The sequence below is a fragment of the Peromyscus maniculatus genome, chromosome 8, assembly GCF_049852395.1.
Source record: "Peromyscus maniculatus bairdii isolate BWxNUB_F1_BW_parent chromosome 8, HU_Pman_BW_mat_3.1, whole genome shotgun sequence".
Lineage (NCBI taxonomy): Eukaryota > Metazoa > Chordata > Mammalia > Rodentia > Cricetidae > Peromyscus > Peromyscus maniculatus.
In genome coordinates this window covers 60,126,859-60,152,284 of record NC_134859.1, presented here as the reverse complement: position 1 = coordinate 60,152,284, position 25,426 = coordinate 60,126,859, and the positions used below count along the sequence as shown (strand labels likewise).

Sequence of the window (25,426 nt, the reverse complement as noted above, 5' to 3'; positions counted from 1 at the left end):
CCATCAGTGCCTAAAATACATAACCCGTTCCCAGCCTTTAACCTGCACTGCGGAGTGGAAGGCACTGTCATTGTCCCCACTTTATAGATGAGAACAGGAGTCATGCAGAAGAATCTGTGTTCCAGGTCACCAGGCTAGGAAGTGTCAGTGCTGGGATTTGAACGCAGGTGGTCTGGCTCAAGTCTATACAAACTCTTAACTGGCCACCCTGCAACCTCGTCTGGGGTTGGTGTTGGGACTGACAGCTGCCAGGTGTGGGAGGTGAGAGGCTCCAGTGCCTACCAGAGGCTCCTAACCATGTACGGTGACCTCGGCTTACGTAGATCCTCTCTTCCTTGTTTCCACAGGGGATCAAGCTTGAAGAGCAGAGGCCAGGACCCCAGAAGAACAAGGTGGGATAGGCAGTTGAGGTAGAGTGGCCAGTGGGACCCAGTGAGGGGCCAATGTAGGAAGAGGGCAGGAGGATCAGTGAACGTGTTGAACTCACGTTGCGTGTCCATCAACTCTGCTTTTCACCAGGAGCCAATTAAGGACTGCACTCTTGTTAGACTTATGTCTAATGGGTGGCAAAGGGACCTTGGCTCAGTGTCTTAAGGCTGTTTCCAAGCAGGCTGGATGGAGACTCTCAAGTGAGACCCAAGGATTGGAGGCCTGTTCTCTCTGTGCACCTACACAGTGTTGAGGGTTGTTGGATTCAGGACTCTGACGGGCCACCAGATCTTAGCTTCAGGTTCTGTTTCCAAGGCCCAGTCACTTGAAGGGGATGGGGGAGAGGGACAGGGAGAGAATAGGAATCTCTTTTTTCTTTTTAATCCTAGTTGGCCTCAAACTTGTTATGTAGTCAAGGATGACCTCAGTCTCTTGATCCTCCTACTTTTACCTCCAGAGTGCTGGGGTTACAGGTGTGTGCCAACTTGCCCAGCTGCCCAGCTCTCTTTCTGTCTTAGACCCCTAGGATGACAAAGTAATGTCATTGGGGGTGACCAGGGCATCCCTATTGTGTGCTGTGTCTTTGGTTGGCTGGGTTTGCATTCAGGTCTATTGATTTGGAGGTGAGTTCAATGGCATGGGATGCTGAGTCCTTAGGGTTGCCTCTAGAAGGCTCCACGACTCTGCTTCCTTGAAGCCCTGGAGAATCCTACGAGGTCCCCCTAACACATCCCTTCACTAGACCTGGGCGAGGAACATGGAAACAGTAGGTAGACTGTTCTGGCCACTTGTGGAACTAATGGCAGTGCCCTGTGCTTTGTCTTGCAGGATGACTATATCCCGTACCCCAGCATCGAAGAGGTAGGAACTCTTGGCCACACTACAGCCTGCTCTGGGTCTCCTTCCTGAGGAGATCATGGCCCTTTTCAGCCCCACATGGGAAAGAATCCTGGGCCTAAGACTTTAGGGCCTGATGCCCCTTCTTATTTTTGTGTCTGAGGCTTTTCTGAGGTTTAACTTCGGGGGGGGGTGTCTCAGATAGTTTTTGTAAAACCTGGGGTCCCTGTGAAGCTAGAGATGCCATGGGGCATTACGTTCCTGCCCTTGGCCTCAGATACAAGGCCTCCCTCTTGGGAACAGTTCAGAGGTGGGTGGGGTCCCTCTCCATGACAGTTCAGGGCAGGCTTCAGGCAAGAACTCCCCTTTGTCCCCAGGTTGTGGAGAAGGGAGGCCCATACCCCCTGATCATCCTGCCCCAGTTTGGGGGCTACTGGATTGAGGACCCAGAGAACGTGGGTACTCCAACGTCACTGGGCAGCAGCGTTTATGAGGAGGAGGAAGAGGACAGCCTGAGCCCCAACACGTTCGGCTACAAGCTTGAGTGCAGGGGTGAAGCCAGGGCCTACCGCAGACACTTCCTGGGCAAGGTGAGCCCGGGGACTCTCCTACAGTGGACTCTGCCTCGGGGATGGTGGCATGGGACCATGCCTCTGGGGATGGTTCCAGGGCTCCTCTGGCTTCTCTGCCTCTTCTCTTTCTTGGTGCTGTGCTCCACACTGCCCGCCCCTGTCTTACTGAGAGTCTTAGGAGTGACATGGAGTCCCTGTGAGGAGTCCTTTTGGGGACCGCCTCCAGCAAGTGTTTTATGAGGTGATGAAATGGATAGTGTTGGGGGTGCAGGAGGATGGGATAGGGTTTTAACTGCTCAAGTTATACTGCTCAAAAATACGCCCTCCCTACTTGGATGGCTCTGTTTACATGTGCACAGCCCCCATCTCTTAGGCTCCTTCAGGATGGTCCCCTGAGTGCTGTGAGAATGATTCTTTAACAATGGCCAAGTTACATTTCCTCAAATACGTTTTTGTCTTGATATATTCCCCAAAGTCCCAAGGGAAGCTCTGGAAGTCTCTGGCCTAAGATGTCTTTTCAGCGTCACCGGAAAGAGTCTGTACAGACCTCCCTGAATCTTTGGGAGTGTTAAGTGCAACTTCCATGGGCTCATTGTTAACTGGATGGGCCTGGGAGGTGGGCTCCAGGAAGCCAGGGAGAGCCACACCTTATGAAGAGAGACTGCCATTCTGCTTGGGTTCCTCCTAGCCTTCTTCTGTGTTTTGGGGTGGTCAGGGTTTGTCCCCTGAGTGAGAAAGTGAACTCAGCTTCAGGTGGTGAAGGACCTGAACTTGAGAGTCAAGCCAGAGGAGGAGTTGAGCCTGGCTCTGTCAGCCGCTGGTTGTGTGATTGGAATGGGGATGGTGACATCATCTCCTACACAAAGCTGTGGTCAGGATTCAAGAGGATGATAATAGGTACGAAGGCTGTGGGGTGGTGCCTGGCACATCCTGAGGACTTGGTGGTTGGCACCAATTAGTATCATCCCTATCACCATTACCACCACTCTCCTCCTCCTCTTCCTCCTCCTCCTCTTCCTCCTCCTCCTCCTCCTCATCATCATCATCTTCACCATCACCATCACCACTGTTGGAGCAGTAGTGTCCTTCTCTTCCTCCTTTTTGTGGGCTTCTCCCTCCTGGTGGAAGGAGGTTATATGGGGTCCATGTCTGGAGGCTCATACCTGATTTCTGTTTCTAGGATCATCTGAACTTTTACTGTACTGGCAGCAGCCTGGGGAACTTGATCCTGTCCATCAAATGCGAGGAAGCTGAGGGCATTGAGTACCTTCGGATCATCCTCAGGTGGGGCTGCTACACCGGTGGACACCACGCCTCTCCCAGGCAGAGCCGGTATTAAGGAAGATGGGGGGGGGGAGGGCAGAAATACCAGACTGACTAGTCTGATCCGGTTGCACAGGAGGAGGGGCCGAGCTGCTGGAATCCTGGGGCTGTATATGGTATTGCCAGGCAGTGTGACCATGTGTTCCTGCCAGCTGTCTGAGCTTCAAGGTCACTTAAGCCAGAACTTCTGGAACAGTGACTCTGAGGAGATGGAGGACGAAGTAGGGATGGCTCAGTGTGGCTCATCAAGGTGGGACACAGTCCCATGTTCTGGGAGAGATGGTCAGAATGCTACCCTGTTAGCCACCTAGTTAGGGACGGTTGTGTGTGCTGAGGTCCTTGAGCTGGAGTGATGTCCTCAGCAGGAACACTGACGTCAGGGTCCCTCTCTCTGAATCATGACCTCCTCAAGCAAGAGAACTTGAACTGGTTTCTCTTTGGTTCAACTAGCATGGTTTGCTAAGTACCCTCGAACGAGAAACTGTGATGGGTGCTGGGGACAATCATGACTGAGACTTGGTCCCTGTTCCCCAGAGGCTTACAGTCTCACAAGAGAGAAACAGAATTTTAATAAATGTCACACGTGTTATTCTAGTCATTTGCATAGGATGCTACAGGGACCCGAATAAATCCATGGGTTTATCTCTGTCCCTGGTGGGGGTCAGATGTGGTGGAGTCAGGGAGAACTGTGTTGAGTGTAATTGGAAATACGATAAGGTGTTTGAGGATAGGAAGAACAGCTTTCTTTTCTGTCTGTGTGTTGTGTATGGGTGTGCACATGTTAGCCAGTGGTTGGTGTTGGATATCTTCCTGTATTTCTTGACAGCTTAGTTTTAGAGACAGGGTTTCATTGAATCTGGAGCTCACCAATTCATCGAGACTAGCTGACTTGTAAGCCACAGGGATCCTCCTGCCTCTGCTTCCCCGACACTAGTATCATAGGCATACACCATCATGCTTGCCTTTTTATGTGGGTGCTGGGAACTGAGGTCAAGTCTATATTGTTTGAGTGGCAAGTCCTTTACAGACTGGGCCATCTCCCCAGCCCCAGGAATGACTTTTTTTTTTCTGTCCAAATTTTCAGCTTTCAATATGGGAGCACAGAACAATGGATATAACCATGCTTTGGGAGCAGGTGTTGAGGAAGTTGTCAGCATGTGTCCAGCTTTGGTTTGCATCTTGGTGATGCTGGGGGATGAGCTTCAGGGGCTGTACTGGTGAGGCCTGTGCTTTGCCAACTGAGCGGGACCCAGTTTACTTCTTATTTGGAAGGGAAGCCATTGTCTTTGCAAGTGTTTTTCTGGGTAGACACAGTATTTGCAAGGCATGGCAGAGTCCGTTAAACGGTTTCCCGAGTGGGTGGTTCCTGGGTCCCTGTCTCTAAGTAGGATCTCCGCTTAGATGAGCCTCTGCTGGAAACCTTTCTTTCTTAATCAAACCCAGACCAAGACAACATGAGATGTCTGTGAGATGACAGCTGATCATAAGGACCTTTTAGTTTTTCTTTCTTTCCTGACATTTTTTTGGAAGCAGGGTCTGTAGCCCAGGCTGGCCTGGAACTCACTGTGTAGTCAAGACTAGCTTTCAACTCATAATCCTCCTGCCTCAGCCTCCTGAGTGTTGAGATTTAAGGTGCACACCACCTTGCCTGACTCCCTAAATCTCTATTTTCTATTATTAAGTCCCATATATCTTAGCTGAAATGGTTACCATGGACAAAAGCTAGGGATGGGTGTCAGGGAACACAGCACATGCTTTGACACACGCACACACACACATATATGATATACATATATGTGTGTACACACATATAGACATATAATTTTTAAAAAAGTTGTAACCCGTGGGACAGTTAGGACCAAAATGTAGGTGACGTTGAGTTGAAGCTTGATTCGTCTTCCACTCCTGGAGAGCAATGGAGTGGAATACATATAATTGGAGGTTTATAGTCAGGCCTCGTGGCTCACGCCTGTAATCATACGCCAAAAGTTTGAGTCTGATCTGGGCTACATAGTGAGTCCCGATAGGAGATTCAGGAAGAATCTGGAGCTCTTTAGGGATGAATAGCCAGATATCTTTCTCCAAAGAATTATTTTTGTTCTAAGCCCACAGCATTTGAAGCCAGTACCCCCAGGAACCGAGGAAACAGGAATGTGGCTCTCCCACAGGAAGCCAGCGGGTAGGGCGGCAGTGAGAAGCTGCACACCAGCCGGGGAACTGGGCAGTCGCAGCGTGGCCCTGGACTAATTGCCAGAGCAGTTGGAAACCAGGCAGGCGAAACGGGCGCCGTGGCTTAGCAGCTTCACCGGACACAAAGAAGGACTTAAGCAGGGATGAAATTCCCTCGCTGGCCGTGATCCCCGTCCCAGTGTTAGACCTCTGGATTATTTAATTTGGTGTCCCAGATTTACAGTAGCCAGCTCTCCAGCCTAAAACATGTGATGAGCATGCCAGCAGCCTTGGTGTGTCGTGGGAATACCCACCGGTCGCAGACGTCACTTCCTGTATTTAAGGACCACCACAGTTCTTTGCTGTGAACTCTCTTCACAAGCCTTGTTCATTTTTAAATTAGCTTGTAGCTTGGCATTTCTATTTGAAAAGTCTCGTAAGTAGTTCTGACAGCAGGTCTCCTGAGCAGCTTTTGAACCAGGGAGTAAGTCTAAATGGCTTTCAAAACGCAAGCACTCTGCTGGATGCATTCACTTAAATTTTGACAATAAAACTAGAAATTCATAACAAAGTAATGCTTCTGATAGTTCACTTAGCCATTTAGAAACAATCATAATAATTTTCTAGGTAATTTTTATGCCAGAGAGGAAGTCAAAGCCACAAAGTCATGGGATATCTATAAATAATGATATTTAGCGATTGATATGGCTTAGTGGTTAAGAGTACTGGCTTTTCTTCCAGAGGGCCCAAGTTCAGTTCTAACATGGTGGCTTACAATTGTCTGTAACTCCGGTTCCAGGGCTCCCCAAACCCTCTTCTGGCCTCTGTGGACACCAAGCATGCTCACGGTGCATAGGCAGACATAAATGCAAGCAAAACTCCCAAACACATAAAAAGAAAAGTAATGCCATTTGTAATATTGTAATGTAAGTTGTATTCAAAGCCCTCATTAAAAGAAGATCTACTGCTTGTTGCTGAATAAAAAATGATATTTGCAAGTTGCTATTGCTATTAGTGACCATTCAATGCTTCAGGTCCCTTATGCACGAGGAAATTATTAAGTAATTGAGTGCTTACGTGCCCTAGTGAGTCTGGGCTCCACATATGATAGCTTCTTGATAATGACAGCTGGCCTCATTATTATCAACACTATTATCTAAGGAAAGCAAGAGGGAAGGATGAACAAATATTAATGTGGAAAAAATAATTAGAATGAAAAGAACTTAAGACTTGGTTATTAAATCGCATTTTCCGCCAGGGAAAACAAAGCAATATAGATGACTATCTAGTCAAATGTAGAGACAAAGAAGCCAGGCATGGTAGTACATACTTGTTGTCCCAGCATTTGGGAGTAGAGTCAGGAAAACCTGGAGTTCAAGGTTATTCTTGTCTATAGAGTGAGTTGGAGACCAGCCTGGGTTACATGAGACTGTATCTCACAGCCCACATAGATAAAATATATAAAACATGTGTGTACAGATAAAAATATTCAAAATATTTAAATGTAGATAATATGTGTAAAAATACATAAACTGATAAAAGGAAACACAATTAGGCATAAAAGATACATTGTCGGGGCTGGAGAGGTGGCTCAGTGGTTAAGAACACTGGCTGCTCTTCCAGAAGATTTGGGATTTCCAGCACCCATGTGGTGGCGTGCAAACAGCTATAACTCTAGCCTAATGGGATCCAACGCCCTCTTCTGGCTCTTTAGGCATTACACACATATAGTGCACATTCATACATGCAGGCAAACCTCAGGCACATAAAATAAAAACAAAACTTAAAAATGATACATAGTTACAGATCGGGAGATTAAGTAATTATTAAGGAATGTCGTATCTAACATAAGCCATTCAACTGAAAATGCTGTTAGAAACAGGTGCCCTTCCAGGGAAGAATACATGACCAAGTTTAACTCAAGATGAGAGTAAAAACTCAAATGCAGCAACAACTGTAGAATACACTAAAAAAGTTCTCAGAGAATTCTCTCTCCAAATGTTTCTGGCTCTAGAAGATCTTACAGGTAGATATTTTAAACTTTAAAGGAACAGATTTGTGTTACTTAAACTGTTCAAGAAAGTAGGAAACTATGGGAGCCTTCTCAGTTAACTTGTTAATGCTTAGAAGATCCTCAAAAAAAAAAACAAAAAAAAAACAAACAAAAAAAACAACAACCCAACAACAGATGAATGAAGTGCCAATTCATAAAAAAGAAAAAGAAAAAAAATAGGGTCCAGTATTTATAAATACAGAATGTTTTAAGCAAAGAAGCAGTGAAGAACCTCAAATCCACATAGACTATAAAGCATACTTATGATAGTCAAGAAAGAATTATTTAGCAATGTAAAGAATAGTTATTGTGAGAAATGCATTATTCACTCAGTGTTTGCTTAATCGGTACTTAATATGTGCTGGGGTGCTGGGGATTAGCCCCGTGGTCTGTGCACGCTAGGCAAGCATTCTACCACCGACTTCACCTTCAGCACCTGCTTTCATTATTCTTATTCCCCTCAGCCCTACTTATCTCCTTCCTGTGGACATGGGTCTTCACAGGCTGCTCAGGGCGGTGCAAATGATAGCTACAGATAATGGTTCAAAGCCCGTGAGACGTGTGTCTGAGCCTGTGTAGGATCAAAAGAGTGTTCGAGAGAGGTAGAGGAAAGCTAGACCATGCATCATGTTTGGAAGTTTGGATTTTCTTTCAAATCTCCAGAGTAATAGGGGTGCTACCGAAGGGAGTATGTCATGACCAGGTAGGTAGGGAGACTGGACTGGCTAGAATGAGGGAAACAGCTTGTAGCGAAGGCAGAGCCACAGCGGGAAGGTGGGTCAGGAGGCTGTGGAGCTGAGCCGAGCCAGGTGAGCACAGGTGATGACCCAGGCCAATGGACTGTATAATGTGAATGGCTCCCCCAGACTGTCCAGATCAGCAGCCATGATGGGAAAGAAACCAAGGTGGCTTGTACTGAGAATGGAGAAAAGTGGGTGGAAAGTTCCAAAGACATGGGAAAAACTGGCATTGAGAGACAGCTAAAATGTCAACCAATGGAAGAGGGATTTGCTGTGATGAACTGCAGATAATATTGTGCTTTCAGATTGACTTAAACACATTGTTTAAGACCTTAAAGAAAGATGAATGGACAGCATCTCTCGAACGGGTCAGAAATTGTTGTTCAGAGAATTGAATCAGGAGCATGTGGGTATATAAAGAGAGCAATTAGAGTTATCAGCATGAAAAATAGCTCTTGACATAAATTTAACACATGGGATAAAATCTAGTCTTTCCAAAGAGTGAACTGGGAGACAGTCCCAAGGAATCCATTCAGAACTCAGTGCAGATAAAGAGATTAAGTGTAAGAAAAAGAAGATAAGGTATGTGGACAACAGACTGGGGGGGCCTCTGCATTCGTCTCAGGAGTTTGAGGAATGATTAGGCACACTAGGGAATAATTACCCATGGGTAAGAGCTGAGAGTGTGTAGGGGCTGGAGAAAGCTCACAAACATACCGTGGATTATGATTTCAAAACAAAAATCCTGGTAGACACGTTTAAGGGAAGTGACAGAAATCAAAGCTGAAACTAAGGTCATGAATGCTGTTTGAGGTGAAAGCCAGTCTTTGAGGCGCTGACAGCTGGATGGGGAGCAGATTTCCCTTGGGTCATAATAGTTGTTGGCTACTGGGATGCTATCTTTAAAGTGCGGTAAAAGTGGACGCGAAGAACTATTCTAACCTACAGTTCTATAGCCAGAGAAGCTATCACTAAAGATAAAACTAAACTGTTTTCAAACATTAAAAATAATAGTGCAGTGTGTCTCTCAGAGTGTCCCTGGAAGAATTACTGAAGGATATATATATATATTTCAAGAAAACCCAGAGAAGAGATACAATTAGAAAAGTAACAAGAAATAAGGGGAGTGTTGACAAGTTTAAATACTGACTGGGAAAAAGAAGTGATTTTCTTTGCCAAGTTGAGAAGGAAAATTGAATTTACATTTGTTTACAACAAAGACAGCGAGGCTGAAAGGAGGGCAGAAGTCAGTGGATGAAGCATGCAACAGCATTCCAGGGGTTGCTGGGAAAAACGCAAACATGTGTATTGGGAGATGCAAGATACGGAGGGATAAAAAGAAAAATAAAACAGTGCAAGCAAATGAAAACACAAACACCCAGGACTTCATTCGGTGGAATGCTGGAGAGGAGGAGGAAAAGAATAACCCACAGAAAATATAAAATGGCAGACTCCATTTCCAAACATGTTAGTGTTTACACCAGATATTACAGATTACGCTGGCTTTTAAAATATTAGAAAATCCAATTTGATTAAGAGTTCAGCTTCATTTCACTATAGGAGACATTATTAAGAAAATAACAGGGCGTGGAAAGGTTTAGACTGAGCGAAGGGATAAAGACTCAGCGGGGCCATAACTAAGAAAGCGGGCATAGCAATATTAAAACCAGACAGTGCAGCATCTCACTGAAAAAGCACCAGGCACAAAGGTGCAGGCCTTTGTCACCTGGGACTGTTTCTTCCCAGTGTTTTCCACTGCGTCGATGGGACACTGCATTTAGCACCCCTGGTTCTCTTCCCTGTTTCTGAGAGCTGTGTTCTGGAGCAAGAACTTGATGTTTAGCGATGTTCCTTCTCCCCTTTCCTCTTGGAGTTTTCTCCCGGGCGGTCTCCAAAGGAGGGGTCTTGCCCCTGCCTCACAGTACCTGAAATGTAGATAATTTCTGAAGTTTGTCTGGGTTTGTTTCCTGGTCACACGGAGCTGTGTGTTCTTGCTTGATCTTTATCAGTAACAAAGGAATGATTTCAGCCCCTCATTGCCTTACTCTTCCTTGTTACTTTGCTTTGAATTTCTTCAAGATAGACAAAGATGCCATTTGATGGGTTCCCTCATAGGCCTTAGCCTACTTCATAGTAAAGAGGACAGGAGGCCGGAGAGATGCTTAGCGCTTAAGAGGACCCTGGTTTGATTCCCAGCAACCACGTGGCAGCTCACAACTATCTGTCACTTGAGTTCAAAGGAATCTGACACCTTTTTCTGGACAGGCATGCATGTGGTGCACAGACATACAGACAGGCCAAATATCCATAAAAAATACATATTAGAAAAAAGGGAAAGAGGACAGGCCACTGAGGACTAATGGTCGTGGACGTGGACTGGTAAGGTAGTCTTGGGTATAAAAAGCAAGAACTGGGGCTGTGAATGTAGCTTCCCAGGGAGAGTCCTTGCTTAGCATGTGCAAAGTCCTAGGTTCAGTTCCCTGCAAGGAAACAAAACAACAACAAAAAGTCTCAAAGCAAGAACGGATGAATTTTTAGGGAGGAGTAGACAGAAACCTCAGTTTAGTGGAAATCCTGATGATAAACATTCTCAGAAAACAATGGCTAGAACAGAATAAAATTGTGAGGCCTATAAAATATTTGAATAGTGCAATAAACAGATTCAATCTTGTATCCTTGCTCTCAACAAAAGAAAAAAAATACATCCTTTTAGAGCCTACATGGAGTGTGAAAAAAATTAAAAAGGTCTGTGTATTGTTAGGAAATTTAAGATAATACCATATAGGTTATGCTCCCTGAATATGACCACTAATTTATAAACCAACAATAAAACACTCAAGGGAAAAATAATCCTGTATTTGTAAAGTTTTTTGTTTCTAAGGCCCCTTTAAACAACTCGTGGGCAGAAAAGGAAATCACAGAAGAACTGACAAAATATTTAGAACAAGATGGCAATAAAAACACTACCTATCAAAGCGTGTGGGATGCGGTTGAAGTGGCGCTTACACAGAGATGCATAGTTGCAGATGCGTCTGTGGAAAGGAAGAAAGACTAAATGAATAGACATGGAGGCTGATCAGCCAGGAAAACAATGGCAGAAAAGAGAAAGAAGGAGAGGAAAAGGATGAGCAATAGAAGTAGAAGCATCAGGGAAAAGGTGAAAAGAAAGGTTATGTCCGGTAGGCAAGCCTCAGCTAAGAACAGAATGCAGGAAGGATGCAGGCAGGCGACGGGTGCAGCTGAGTTGGGAGAGCCTGGGTCTAGCCTCAACTGGCCTATGAACCAGCCAAGGTTATTGCTATGCCGGAGGATCGAAGCTGCTAATAATGAAGCCCAAGGTCATAAAAACAACTTCATAGCAATGCATGTCGTGGGCACTTGGGTGGAAAAATTTAAATTATCCACATTGACTCATGGAAAACTTATGTGTTTACCACTAAAGAACTGTAAGGGGGCCTCTTATAAAGGATAGCTGGCCCAGAGATGTCACACATACACTATAGCAAACCTTTAGTGAGCCAAAAAAGGAAAAAAAAAAATCCATGTATCGCACACATTATTTCAGAAGACAGGAAATAATTTTGCTTGGTTGGAATAATACCTTGTTATGGAAACTTGGCAAGGGAGGTACATGAAGAAAAAAAAAAAGCCAGCGTTGTTTTGGAGCATAGATGTGATCTAAATAAACAACAACCAATTAAATTCAGCAGAATTATGATTAAAAACCATACACCACAAACACTTGGAGTTTCACCCATGGAGTGAAAAGATGGCTTAGCAGAGTTACAACCCACGAGGTTAACGAATTAAAAATCATGTGACAATCTAAGCAGGCGCAGAAAGTGGTCCGTGAAATTCAGCGCTTTGATAATGTGCTAAATGAATCAGGGAACAGGCTAAATTTAGAGTCATATGTTGAATCCCTTTCTAAAGCAGATTCCATCCCATTTATATTTTGAGTAAATCCAGATTTTCAAATATTAGATTATCTTTCATAAAGGTTTATTTGCATTTCAAAATCTAAATATATCCAGAAGTTGGGCCCAGTTCTCTGGGAGAATAAAAAACAAAACAAACAAACAAACAAAAACAGAACCCACAAACCAGAAAATAATGGTGGCCTTGAAAACAGCAGCTAATTGCATTAGGCATTTTCCCAGGTGTGATCTTTAAGTATCTACCACCCTTGGGGAGTTTTCTCATCTTAATGTGGTGAACATATCCCCAAGGCTGGCTGGGGAGGCAGATCTGTTTCCAGGGAGATGGAGGCAAACCGAGGACCCTGCCTTGTGGGACCTCAGCCACTTTATCCACTGGCTGGTTTTCATGGGTGCCTTCATCTCCCCCTTTTCTGTACACAGGTCCAAACTGAAGACGGTCCATGAGCGGATCCCCTTGGCTGGACTGAGCAAGTTGCCCAGCGTCCCTCAGATTGCCAAGGTAAAAAACAAAAATTAAGGGAAGGTGGCTTATTCTGTCAGCCCAGGGCTGGCTCTAGGGTTGGGGGGAGGGGATGCAGGCTCTGCCTTTGGGAACTGGGAGGGGATTTTGCTTGCCTAGATGGGGTGAGGTGGCTTAGCAGCTTCCTCCATCTTCTCTTCTCCCTCCAGCTCTTCCTGGTCCCTCAAGCTGCTTGTGGAACAGTCTACTCCACTCAGGAGACAGGAGAAGTAGGAAGGCAGGGCTGGCCATGGCTAGTGCTTCAGAGGCTAGGGAGCTTTCACTGAGGGGTAGGGGCTGGGCTGAGGGTGATCCTGGTCCAGTCCTACTCTGAGGAAGGGATGGTCAGGGGGCAAAGGTTCATGTCACTGTATGAGTGACTGGGTACTTGGGAATGGAGTCAGTGGAGTCAGAAGGGCGGTTGGCTGGGCTGAGTGGGACCCTCACTCCGAGTACGTAGACTATATCCACTCTGAATACAGGAATACCAGCAGAATTGTGCCTTTTGTGGGAGTTGGGGAGTGATGGCTTTTTTGGTGCTGTCTTCCAGTCAGAATGGAAATGTTTCCTAGACTTCATTTTTTGCCCCTCTTTATCATGAAACCCCAGGACCCTAAACTGTCCTGGGTCCACATTAGTGAGGAGCAGAATTTGAATCCCGTGTGCCTCGTTCGCCCACGATGCTTTATGTCTGTGGGCAGAGGAACCTGTGTGTGCTTTATAGACATGGTTCTTGACCTGTGTGTTTCTTTCCCTGCTCAGGCTTTCTGTGATGATGCAGTGGGACTGAAATTCAATCCTGTCCTGTACCCCAAGGTGAGGAGCTTTCTGTCCCTGTGGGCCTGTTGTCCATAGCTCTCCAGCTTGGCCTGGATCTATAGATCTGGGGCTCCATGGGGGAGTTCCTTGCATCATGGAGGGGTCACGTGGGGTCTCTATGATGCTCTTCTATGTCTTCATCTTTTCTTACTCACCCCTCTACAAACTGGTACCCTGGGAACCACCCACAGTCATGCCTGGGCTTCCAGCAGAGCTGAGTAGGTCCTTGGCCTGCTGTGAAGGCTGGTAGGGGAGGGTAGCAGCTTTGAAGTGTTTCTGCCTCCCCCCAGCTGTACTTCTCTGAGACCAGGCTTGGAGTAGGGCAGATTCTATTTGTGCCTGGAAAGACAGTCCGATCCACCCTGACGTCATGGAGGTATGGGGTGCAGAGCTCAGAAACGCACTAGAAGGAAGAATCCAAACCTTGGCTGCTGGTTGCCCATGTTACTGCCGCTCTGAGGTCCTCTCAGCCTTGCTGGCCTTAGTTAATAAACTGGTGATTCTCTGATATTGGCTCTCTTATGACTGGCCTGATCTTGACCCCGGTTCTGGTATGGGGATGTGTGCAGGGAGAAGCAATAACAACAAAACAAACCAACAAATGCAGTCAGCGGCAATTACCGCATGACAGTGCTTAAATCACCCACAGTGGAGAATGGCTTGAAATTGCCAGTAGGAAAAGACCCCGTGTACTGACAGCTGCTTCAGAGGCCAGCAGGGACTCCGGGAGGAAATGGAAGCAGAGACGCACTTCCAATATGGCCTCTGCTGTGTTCCGTGCATCTGCAGCTGGAGCTTGCTGGGCTCAGCTCAGTCCATCCCCCAAGTCTCAGCTCTGACGACCAGGAACCGTGAGATGAAATTTCTGGTTGGGAAGCAAGACCTTCACCCTGCTTCGACATCCAGAACGCCCTCGACCACGTCTTAAATGGCTACGACCGGGCACAGCACTCTTAGAAGCACTTGTGTATCTGTGGGGGATGAGCTGGCGGCGGAGTCCTCAGCTGCATAGAACACTTCTCCCAGATGCCTCTTTGTCATCGTCGTATTATCATCTGTGGACACCAACGATGTTTCCTGTCATTCAGATTGACCTACCTTTGTAATCAAAGCTGAATGAGTGCAGTTTAATACCCAGTAAAACCCCATCCAAAAGGCCGAGCTGAACTCAGGTTTGGTGGTCCTCGTCGCAATCACATCTGTCAGGAGGCTCCAGGAGGCTTGTTCGTAGGTCTGCCTTGGGAAGCCTGAGTGGCCTGATGGTAACAGCAGAGCAGGGGTACCTCATGCGGTCTGGTCTGTCTGAAGGCTGACTGATGTCCAGCTGAGATGTGAATCTGTCTGAGATGCGTCTATATTTTCACATGTGCAGAGTTACGAGCTCCATGGAAGGTCTCTATGGCCAGCCTTTCCCCTGCAGGGTGGCTGTTGTCACCTTTGACTCACACAGGCAGCCATGGAGGGCAACTTATAGGGTGGCTAGCAGGGCCGTCCCTGGGAGAGCTGAGGAGCACCCCTTTTCTCAGACAGCCGAGGCCTTTGCAGAGGTAAAGCGTAATGGCATCCTGTCATGGGCCACACATTTCAGCCAAGTCAAGCCAGGTTTCTGCCTCTATACAGCACATGGCCAGTCCCTCCTTGGTGTGGTAGAGGTTTTCCAGTAGCACTCAGGTAATCTTCTCTTTCTCATAAACCGGCTCAGTTTTGATATTTCTTGAGGGTTCCATGGGTGATGATGAGAGCGACAGCGCTCTGTGCTCACTGTGGTATGTGCCTTGTCTCGCTGGATCATTTTGTGGGTTGACATCTGGGTAGGAGCCGTGACGTGCTCAACCTTACATTTCTGCAAAGGATTTGAATTAGAGCAGAGCCATCCTTGATGAGATCCATTTGTTGGGGGAGGGGATTGGCTTTATTTTTTTTAATACTACAAATAAAACTGTGGGGTAAAGTGAATTCCTTATGTCCCAGCTGTGGCTGGCACATCTGGATGGGATCAGAATGGGAGGTTTAGCTACTACTGGGGAAGCCTAGGTGCTGGAAGCTAGAGAGGGCATTGGAGCAGCATCCTGACACAGACCGATTCTTTGTTTCTCCTCTTCTGCGTGTGTGTGGCTGTCTCCTCTCTGGACCCACTCTCTGGTGAAGCTGGCCTGTCTTTCATTTTTTTCCTTGCCTCCTGTTGACGTCGATCTTGATTGTTTTTCCCTTTCCACATTTTTGCAGGCCTCTCAGATGATTGTGTCCTATGATGAGCATGATGTCAACAACACTTTCAAGTTTGGAGTTATTTATCAAAAAGCCAGGCAGGTAAGCACCATGGTTCATGTTGGTCACTATAGCCTCTTGTTTATGACTTTGCATTATTTTCCCACCCCAAGTGCAGGGGTCCTGAACTAGGCTCTTTTTTTCTTTTTTAAGATATGCTTTATTTTTAATTAAGTATGTATGTGTGTGTGTGTGTGTGTGTGTGTGTGTTTGTGTGTGGGTGTATACACACGTGAGTACAGTGCCCATGGGGTCCAGAAAAGGGAGTTGAGTTCCTGGGAACTGACTGGAGTTATAGGCAGATGGGATCCATTTGATGTGGGTGCTGGGAACTAAAGTCAGGTCTTCTGCAAGAACAGCAAGTGCTCTTAAGTACTGACTCATCTCCCCAGCCCCTTCTCTCCGTTTTCAATGAGAACACTTAATATATCTCCTTATTTTTTTCTTAGCATACTACACTAATCTTGGTATCTCCTTATTTTCGCCTAGCATACTACACTAGTCTTGGTACCTTCATCTCTGTGTCATTATGCTCTGCTTCCCTTTGTTTCTGTGTCCATTGCTCTCCTCCTGGAATTCAGCTGCTTCCCTTCACCTCCAGTCAGCTTTCTTGTTACACATCCTCCATTCCCTGCTCTGTTTCCTGCCTTCTTCATCTTTCATGACCACAAACACACACGTACATGTGAGTACACACGTACACATATTTTTTTTTATTTTTTGAGTCTTGAGACAGGGTTTCACTATGTAGCCTTGGCTGACCTGGAACTTACTATATAGATCAGGCTGGCCTTGAACTCAGAGATCTGCTTGACTCTCCTTCTTTAGTGCTGGGATTAAAGGTGTGCACCCCCATACCTGACAGAAACACATAATTTTTTAAGTTTAGGGGCCCCATAGGTGGTATCTGTCTTTCTGAGTCTGGCTGATTTTACTTAACAGAATGACTTTCAGTTGTATCCATTTCCCTGCAAGTGTCATAATTTCAGTTTTCTTCCTGGCTGTGTGAAATCCCGTTGTGTGATATTTGCCTATTCATCTTTGGATAAACATCTCGGCTGGTTCCATTTCCTGGCTATTTTAAATAGAGTGCTCATAGACATGGATGTAAGCGTCTCTGTGATTATTAAATGTTCTGGATACAGCTGTCAAATTGAAAGCATGAATTGGATTGGAGGTGGCTGTTCAAGGAAGACAACTTCACAAGGAGGCCTGCAAGTCTTGTAGATGGTGATGTAGTGCTCGCGCAGTGAAGTCTGAGTCCTCCTTGCTCTTTCAGCTTATATTTATCTGTGGGCTGTGAGTCACAGGGAACTCAAACAAGAGAGAGGGTGGGTTAGCCTTAGCTACTCCTCTCCCAGTAGGAAGTTAGCCTTTTCTCCTCACTCAGTCGGGTGTTGGAGCCCAGTGATGTCTTGATGGTAGGTTGAAATCAGCCTTGCTGGGAATCTTTACACTAGGGAAATTAGAAAAGAGCAAAGTTTCTATTCCTTCTCTGGGAAAGCTGGTTGTTAAAGCCTGTTTTCTACAATGAACATTACTAACGCCCCGAGCAGAATGGTCAGATGAAGGCGCCAACATCTCCTCATTTAGGTTCTGCGAGGAGATTCCATGCTCCTTTTTCCTTTGTATCCATGTACCCAGCATGGTGTTGGGGATCACGATCACACACACACACACACACACACACACACACACAAAAAAAAAAAAAAAAAAAAAAAACGACACACAGTCTCTCTCTCTCTCACTTTTTGTGAACTTACAATTGTTTAAGAGTCAATTGGTATGTGACTAATGAATGAATGGAAAATTTGGCTCTGCTAATAGCAGGTCGTTGATGTTCTGTGGGTTTTTTGCGTGGCCATCTCTTTCTTGGTTAGTTGATTCTTTGTTGGTTAGCTTTCTTGGTTAGCTGGTTTCTTTGTCTGAAGATATGAGACCACAAAAGACACAGGTCTGCTTCGAAGCCCTAATTGGGTGAAGAGTTAGAAAAGCCGGCATGGATGCATCTCATAATTCAATGGAGATGATTCAGGTTGTTACTCTAATGACTTCCACATATTAACATCTTTATTTCATACAGCTTGGCTACTGTCACCCCCGTAATTAAAGTTCTTTGATTGTGAAATTGACCAAAACATATCTTACAAGGTGATTACAATCCAATGTTCCAGCAAAATTGTAATTATTGAATATTAACCAGCCACCTCTGAAAAGCAGCCCGGGTATTGTTTATGTACCCAGTGCTGCTGCTGCAGGGGAGAAGCCAGGAAGATAAAATACTTTAAAAAAAAAATGCCAGGCAGATTGTTGCTCTGCAAACCTACAGCTGAGGGACATTTAATATGAACATCGGTTGCATAAAAGCTCTAAACTGGTCTTTGGATAAAAATAAGCCTCACCTAACTGTCCTGTTTGTCATGTACTGTGCTGAGCACCATGGGGGATAGAGTGATGACTAAGCCCTCCTCCTGAGTGTATGGTCAACCTCGAGGGCTGTACAACAACAGAGACAATGATAATATCCATGCGGAGTATGAATCCTGGGAGAAAAGGGCCAGCCCCAGTGGGCACACTGGGTTGTTTCCTATTGCAGATGTAGCTTGCCTGGAAGCAGCTGCTCTCCCACGTGTTGCCGCACAGCCTGTAGTGACAAGGTCTTCTTGGCATGCTGAAGACCAGGGTCAGTACACAGTAATCGCAGGGCAGTAGACTCTTTAGACTTCTGAGCCTTGGGGACTGCCACAACCATTCCACTCTGAATGCAGAAACAGCTTCAGACATTATGTAAATGAGTTGGGCAGGTGGTATTCCAATACAACTTTATTTATGGAAACCGGAAGCAGGCCAGTCTTGACTCGTAGGCTGGCATTAGCTGCCTACTGTTGAACAGCAGTGCTCACCTATTCATGGATCTCACTCGGGAACTGCATTACAGCATTTGCTCTGCTATGCAGTTATCGCTATTTCCCTAAAAAAGTTTTCAAACTTAAGTGTATCCATTTATTTATTTATTTATTTTAAATTTATTTTTGAGGTGCTGGGGATCAAGCCCAGGGCCGAACACATGCTAGGCAAGTGTTTTAACATGCTCCTAGGGGCTTTTATTTCTAAAAGAAGTCATAGAATGCTACTCTAACTGGAAAACCATTGTTGCTGGCCCTCGCTATTATGAACCGAAAGTGGGTTTTGTGTGTGCATGTTTGTGTGTGCTCATGCGCGTGTGAGAGTGGATGAGTATGTGTGCCAATGTGTATTTGATTTATTTTGTTCTGCTTTTGAGACTATAGCTCAAGCTGATACTGAACTTGCTGTGTAGCCCAGGCTGGCCTGGGACTCATTGTTCTTTCGTCACAGCCTTCTGCTTGCTGAGCTTACCAAGAAATACTATTAAAAGGCAAACTAAAGTTGTGGAGACGGGCTAGATTGTGTCGCCTCTTGAAGGCTTGGAACCTGAGGTCTGTTCTTATTTATCGTAAAGCAGGCTGGGGGTGTCATGCCCAGTAGGAGAGTGCTAGTGTAGCGTGAGGGAAGCTCCGAGTCCAGCCATTGCAGGCATGAGAGAGATGGGATAGAGCTGTCGGTGGAGACTCTGTCCTGGAATTGACGGGGCAGATTGGAATGTTTTATGTGTAGCCTCGGGTGTTTGCGGATCCTGCCTCTGTGGGCAGAGCACATGGGTTAGGCCGGGCTTGTCAGTGGGTTAAGTCTGTCACTATTTACAGGACTTACTGTTATTTTCACTTTTGCTTTCTTTAGTAGTTATTAAACTTCCTAGTTTTTGCACAGGAGGAAATAATAGAGAAAGGTCTGATACTTTTACCCAGTCTCCCCAAAGGTCAGGTCTCAAACTACAGTGCTGTGTCACACCTAGGATTGTTGACATAATGGAAATATTACTCCAGTTTCCCCAATTCACATGGACTTAAAAACACCTTGTCTGTCTGTCCATCTGTCCGTCCGTCCGTCCGTCCATCCATCCACCCACATATCTATGTACATGCACTCAGAGATCAGAGGATAACTTTCAGGAGTCAGTTCTCTACACCACATGGGTCCAGGAATTGAACTCAGGTTGTCAGCAAGTGCCCTTACCTGCTGAGCCATATTGCAGGTCCCACATGTGGACTGATTTGTATGTGGTGTGTGTGTGTGTGTGTGTGTGTGTGTGTGTGTGTGTGTGTGTGTGTGTGTTCCATGTTGTTTGATCCATGTGTAGGTTCCATAGTCAAGAAACGGATTCTCACTACAAGGTTCCCTACATTTTTCTTTTACAGCCACCCCTGACTCCCCACTACCTCCTCATCCCCGGCCTCTGTTCCTTCCTCTGGTCCCTAACGGTTGGCAACCATTTATCTGCTTTCCCATCTTTGTTTCACACTGCTGTAACACCACACTGCTATCATACCTTTATGAGTTATTGACATTTTAGTTAAGAATCTTCGGGGCTGATCTCTGCTCAGCAGATTCTCCAGCTTCTCAAGTGTGTCACTAGTTTGTTTCTTTTCTTCTTGTCTCCCCCTCTCTCCCTCTGTCCCTTCCTCTCTCTCCTTTTCTGTTTCCTTCTTCCTTCTCTCTCTCTCTCTCCCTCTCTCTTATTGTTTTCAGGTAGATTCTCACTGTGTAGCCCAGGCTGTCCTTGAACTTGGTACCTCCCTGAGTGCTGGGATTACGGGTGTCTGTCACCTGACTTAGGCCCTGTTTCTCTTGCCGAGGAGTATTCCATGGTCTGGCTGCACGCACCATGCTTAGCCGTTCGTTCACTAAGGCGTCGGGGTCGTTTCCAGCTTTGGGGAATTATGATTAGAACCACTGTGAATACTTTTATGTGGGATTTGGGTTTTGAACCTATGTGTTCATTCCTCTGGGGTAACTGCCTAGCAGTATAATTGCTGGTTGCATGGTAAATTGCATGTGTAGCCGCCAGACCATTTTCTGGAGTGACTGTTTCCCCATCAGTGTGTGAGTGATCCACCTTTCCTGCATCTGAGCTGGATTTGGTGCTGCTGACTTTTAATTTAGCCCTTCTGACACATGCATGGTGTACCTCATTATGGTTCTGGTGTGCATTTCCCTGCCGGCTAATGATGCTGAACATTATTTTCTTCATATGCTTACTTGCCATCTGTGTGTCCACTTAGGTGAAATGTCTCTATCTTTTGACCATTTTCTAGTTTTTCTTACTGTTAAGTTTTTTATTACAGCTTTGCTAATCTATAATTCTCACACTGTGCAATTCACAATAGTAAGAATTACGGCTCCACAGGTGGCTTGAGGTGTGATCACAGTAATAATGATCGAATTCCAAAATATGCTCATCACTCTCCAAATAAAACCTGCACCCGTGGACAGTCACTCCTGTGTCCCATTCCATTTAGTTCCTGGAAGATACCAAATTCAAGGCCAGCCTCGGCTACATAGTGAGAATCTGTCTCAAAATAGCCTGCCATCGGTTCTGTGGATTTGTCTATTCTGGACCTTTGAGAAGTGGAAGAATAAATGTGACATTTTTGACTGTTTTTTTCCCCACATAGCTATGTTTTCAGGGTTCATCAATGTTGTAACATGGTATATCTATTGTTTTCAGGGTTCGTCTATGTTGTAACATAGTATATCTATTCCTTATTTAGGTCAAATAATGTTCCATTGAATGGCTGTACCACATAAAAACAATCTGTTAGTTGGTAGGGAGATAATCTGGGTTGTTTACACTTGTGGGTTATGTACAGTGCTGTTGTTGACATTCATGTACAAGTTTTTTTTTTTTTGTGTGTGTGTGTGTTCATGCATTTTGATGTCTCTTGGGTATATACCTAGGGGCAGAATTGCTCAGTGGTTAGCCTTCTGAGGGACTGAGACTGTTGCCAGAGTGTCTGCCCTGTTCACACCCCTGTCAATAGGGAGCCAGTGTTCAGAGTTCTCCGTAACCTCTCGCACATTTGTTCCTGTCATTCATCATCAGACTCGTCCTAATGGTTGTGAAGTGGGGTCTTATTGTAGTTTTGACTACTGTAGAGGTTTTGTTATGAGACAGGGTCTTACTGGGTAGCTCCAGCTAGCCTAGAATTTGCTCTGTAGACCCACCCCAGCCTCAAAGTCAAAGAACTCTGCCTGCCTCTGCCTTCCGAGTTGCAAGGATTAAAGGAGTGTGCGGCCACAGCAAGCCCTACTTTAGAGTTTGGAGAGTTCTTTTTAGAGCTGCTTTGGAAGCCAGGGACCAGTCCTTTACTTTGAATCATGCTTTTGGTGTCATCGAAGAGCTCTTTGCTCTGGGCTCTGCTGGACTCCAAGGCCTCCTTACCCCGGGCCAGCACCCAGTCCTGTAGAGTGCTCCTCCGTTAACCCGCCCCCAGCTGAGGACAGCTGTGGTGAATGTACTAGACAACAGGGAAGAGGGGAAAAGGGACCTGGACAACCCTTTCGTGTCACATCCAGAGCTTCCTTCTCATTCCTTCCCTGGCCCCCACGTTTCTTCCAGACCCTGGAGGAAGAGCTCTTTGGGAATAACGAGGAGAGCCCAGCTTTCAAGGAGTTTCTGAATCTCCTGGGGGACACCATCACACTGCAGGACTTCAAAGGGTGAGTTTTGTCAGGGACTGGCTTCATCCATGGGTGCGGCCCTTGGTGAGGGCCAGGGCAGTCAGCTCTGTCCCGGGGGAACACTGGAGCTTTTCCAGCTTCTGAGTCTTTGCTCACGTACCTGCATTCCCGAAGACTCAGTGGTCCTAGGGATAATCCAGAGTGACAGGTTGGCTGAAAGGCAGTGGCCTCGGAAGCATGATGAGATCGCTCCTGCTGAGGTTTGCCTTCCTAATTACATTTGGCTCAGATTGCCGGTGAAAGGAATCCACCTTCCCTACCACTCACCTGGCAGGAGAAAGAGAACCCTGTGCTCTTTGGAAGGGAATGACCCAATTTGGACAACGTGCGAAGAACAGATAATTAAGACTTCACACGAACATAATAACCCTCTCGGCAGAAATCCATGCAACAGTGTACGGTCCCTTAAATGGACGGAAAGCTAGACTATTGGGACTATTGTTTGGAAAACCCTGGCCCTTGATTTTCCTAAGGTTTAGTCCAGGAGCCCAAACAAGAAGCTAACATCTTGTGAAAAGCACTTAGTTCAGCTGCAGTAGGTGCTCAATAATTGCTTTCGTCCTCTGCTTCCTTCTCCTTCCCATCCCCCTCCCCCTTGCTCCGTCTTCTCCTGGCTTTGAAGTTACACTACTGTCTGGAGTCTGGAGTCAGTCACACCAGGGTTAGAATCCCACCTCTGACACTCACAAGCCCTAAGATGTTGGACCAGTGGCTTTACCTGGAGAAGAGTCCAGTTCCTTATCTGTAAAAAAGGGAGATAACGGTGAACATAGTAGCACCCCACAAGGTCACTCACAGGGGATTAAAACAGATAATGCAGAGAAAACAGGTTTGGAACCTGAAAGGGCCTGAGGTGCATTTTTTTTTCTTCCTTTTTCCTCCCAGTTGCTAAAGACTGTGCTTCCAGGCTGTCAGCCACATCTCTGTGAAGGGAGAAGGGCTGGCTCTTAGAAGGCCATCGGTTCTTCCCCAACTTCTCCTTCCTGGGATGATACAAGTGTGGATGGAGGGGCCTCCGTGTGGTTTGTCTCTGTGAAGCTGATGGTTTGAAGTTGATCAGCTGTCCGTTCTTCTGGCCCGCTTCAAGTCTCCCACGGGCTCAGCCACATCCAGTAGAGTGACTGGCTGTCCTGGCTCTTGACCAGTGACTTGGACAGAGCAAAGGCTCATTGTCCAGCCTTGGGGGCCTTGGGGCGCTAGGTCAAGCATTGTGGGGTTATGAATGGATGATGGATGATGGCCTTCCCACTTGAACAGCCCTGTGGAGGAGGGCACATAACCAAGGCTTGAAGTAGAGGCTTTGCTTTAAATTAATTAGTTAGTTAGTTTATTAATTTGGTTGTGTTGTAAGACAAAGTCTCACTCCATAGCCTTAGGCTGGGCTCAAACTTGGGATCGTCCTGTTTTGACCTTCAGAGTGCTAACATGTGGCCACCAGGTCCTGGCCATCAGGTCCGCCTCTGTCTCTCATATAGGTGGTTGATGGCAGGACACTCAGCCAGGCTGCTCCGAAGGACCAGTCTCCACACCTTCCGACCTTGTGCCCTCGTTGGCCCTCAGCTCTTCCATGTGTTCTCACCCACTTGTTTGCTCCCTGCCCTTGGTGGCACCATGATGCCACTTTCACCTCACTCCTCCTTCTGTTCCTGCCCTGTTTTATGACAGTTTCCGAGGAGGCCTGGATGTGACCCACGGACAGACAGGGGTGGAGTCAGTGTATACCATTTTCCGGGACCGGGAGATCATGTTCCATGTCTCTACCAAGCTGCCCTTCACGGATGGTGACACCCAGCAGGTAACCAGTACAGAAGGCAGGGCCAAGCTGCAGGTTGCTTCCACTTGGCAGATGGGACACACAGCCTTGTGTGTGTGTGTGTGTGTGGGGGGCTGTTGAAACACTTCCTTGAGGCTCACAGTAGAGTACTTGTCTAGCATGCAGGAGGCTATCTCTATCTCTAGCAGGAAAAGTAGACGTTTCCCCTGGGAAGTCAATGAAGGGTCCAGCTGGGAGCAGCACAAACAGGGCCGATAAATGCTGCCCGGCAGGCGGATCTGCAGATGGGAGTCGGAAGCCGGGAGAGCAAGCTGAGTGGCGCTACTCGCAGCCAGTCAGTGCCTCGAGGGTTCAGAACCTGTGGAGTGGCATCTGTGTTAGAAGGCTGCTATGGGGTTCCGTAGGTTTCTAAACAGTGGGCTCCTGTGAGCCATGCCTGGCCTGTGCCTACTTCTTGTGGAACCTGTCCCCAGTCCTGGCCACTCAGCCCTTCTGCCTCTTTGCTGCATTGTGAGTGTGAAGTGTGTATGAGAATCTTCTCAGCCTCATTGCCTGTCCCTAACCTGGGGACTCTGTGAGACTTGTGACTCCAGCCTTTGCCAGCTCTCTCCAGGGTAGCTGCTTGGAGCCGCACATCCCTGGGGAGGGCTTGGCTCTCGCAGCTAGTCCTGGCTGCTGTGGCATTAACCACCTTATCCCACTTCTTTCCTCCTTCCTATCTCGGAGAGCACAGGAGGGCTCCCTCCAAACTCTGACCTGTTTGTTTCTGCCAGGGCACTGGGAAGGGAGCAGGAATGCAGAATCGTAAACACTGTGCATGGCTTCTTGGGAATAAAAGAAATTGGCAAGTGAATTATGATTTGGCTCCCAAATAATAGCTGAATGTTCCAGAAACACATGGGTGTGGGATTCCCTGGGTGTAGTCAAAGTGGGTTTTCCCTGGGTGTCTCATCCTTGGTCCCTGTTTTCTTACAGGCTCCCTCACCTACTACCCTAGTCTGAGGCTCGTTACCTCAGGGTCATTTCAGCCTGGCGTGTGCTACAGAACTTGGCTCTTGGCAGGGACCAAATAATGACAGTTCTTTTCTCTTAAGAAATGGGCACCCAGAGGTGTGTGTGTGTGTGTGTGTGTGTGTGTGTGTGTGTGTGTGTGTAACAAGTGAGGCAGTCAGTATGTATAAAAAGTGCCCAGTACAATGTCCAGAGCAGAGCAGACACTCTGTAAGTGAGAAACTCAATTTGAAAGGGCTGAGCGCAAGTCCCGCTTTGAGTATGCACTTAATAAAAGACCACACATAGGGGTGAGACCTGGTGTGCAGGAAGATCTGAACATTTGTCGTCATCCATGTGAACATCCACAGTTCCTGGCACATAGTAGGGGCTTGTAGCCTTTATCACACAG

The 25,426-nt window shown here is 46.6% G+C and overlaps 1 protein-coding gene across 11 annotated transcripts in view; it reads left to right on the top strand.

Moving 5' to 3' along the window:
• Rap1gap2 (RAP1 GTPase activating protein 2) overlaps positions 1-25,426 on the top strand; it is a 227,712-nt gene that overhangs the window by 171,703 nt on the left and 30,583 nt on the right. For 9 of the 11 annotated variants that reach the window (XM_015996156.3, XM_042282377.2, XM_042282379.2 and 6 more), the window contains 9 exons: positions 348-392; positions 1,258-1,290; positions 1,644-1,856; positions 3,019-3,122; positions 12,485-12,563; positions 13,326-13,379; positions 15,609-15,692; positions 22,129-22,229; positions 23,916-24,045. In XM_015996156.3, coding sequence (XP_015851642.1) covers positions 348-392; positions 1,258-1,290; positions 1,644-1,856; positions 3,019-3,122; positions 12,485-12,563; positions 13,326-13,379; positions 15,609-15,692; positions 22,129-22,229; positions 23,916-24,045 — 843 coding nt within the window. The remainder of the gene's footprint in view (positions 1-347; positions 393-1,257; positions 1,291-1,643; positions 1,857-3,018; positions 3,123-12,484; positions 12,564-13,325; positions 13,380-15,608; positions 15,693-22,128; positions 22,230-23,915; positions 24,046-25,426) is intronic. The other 2 variants (XM_076542879.1, XM_076542876.1) reach the window with 1 other exon arrangement.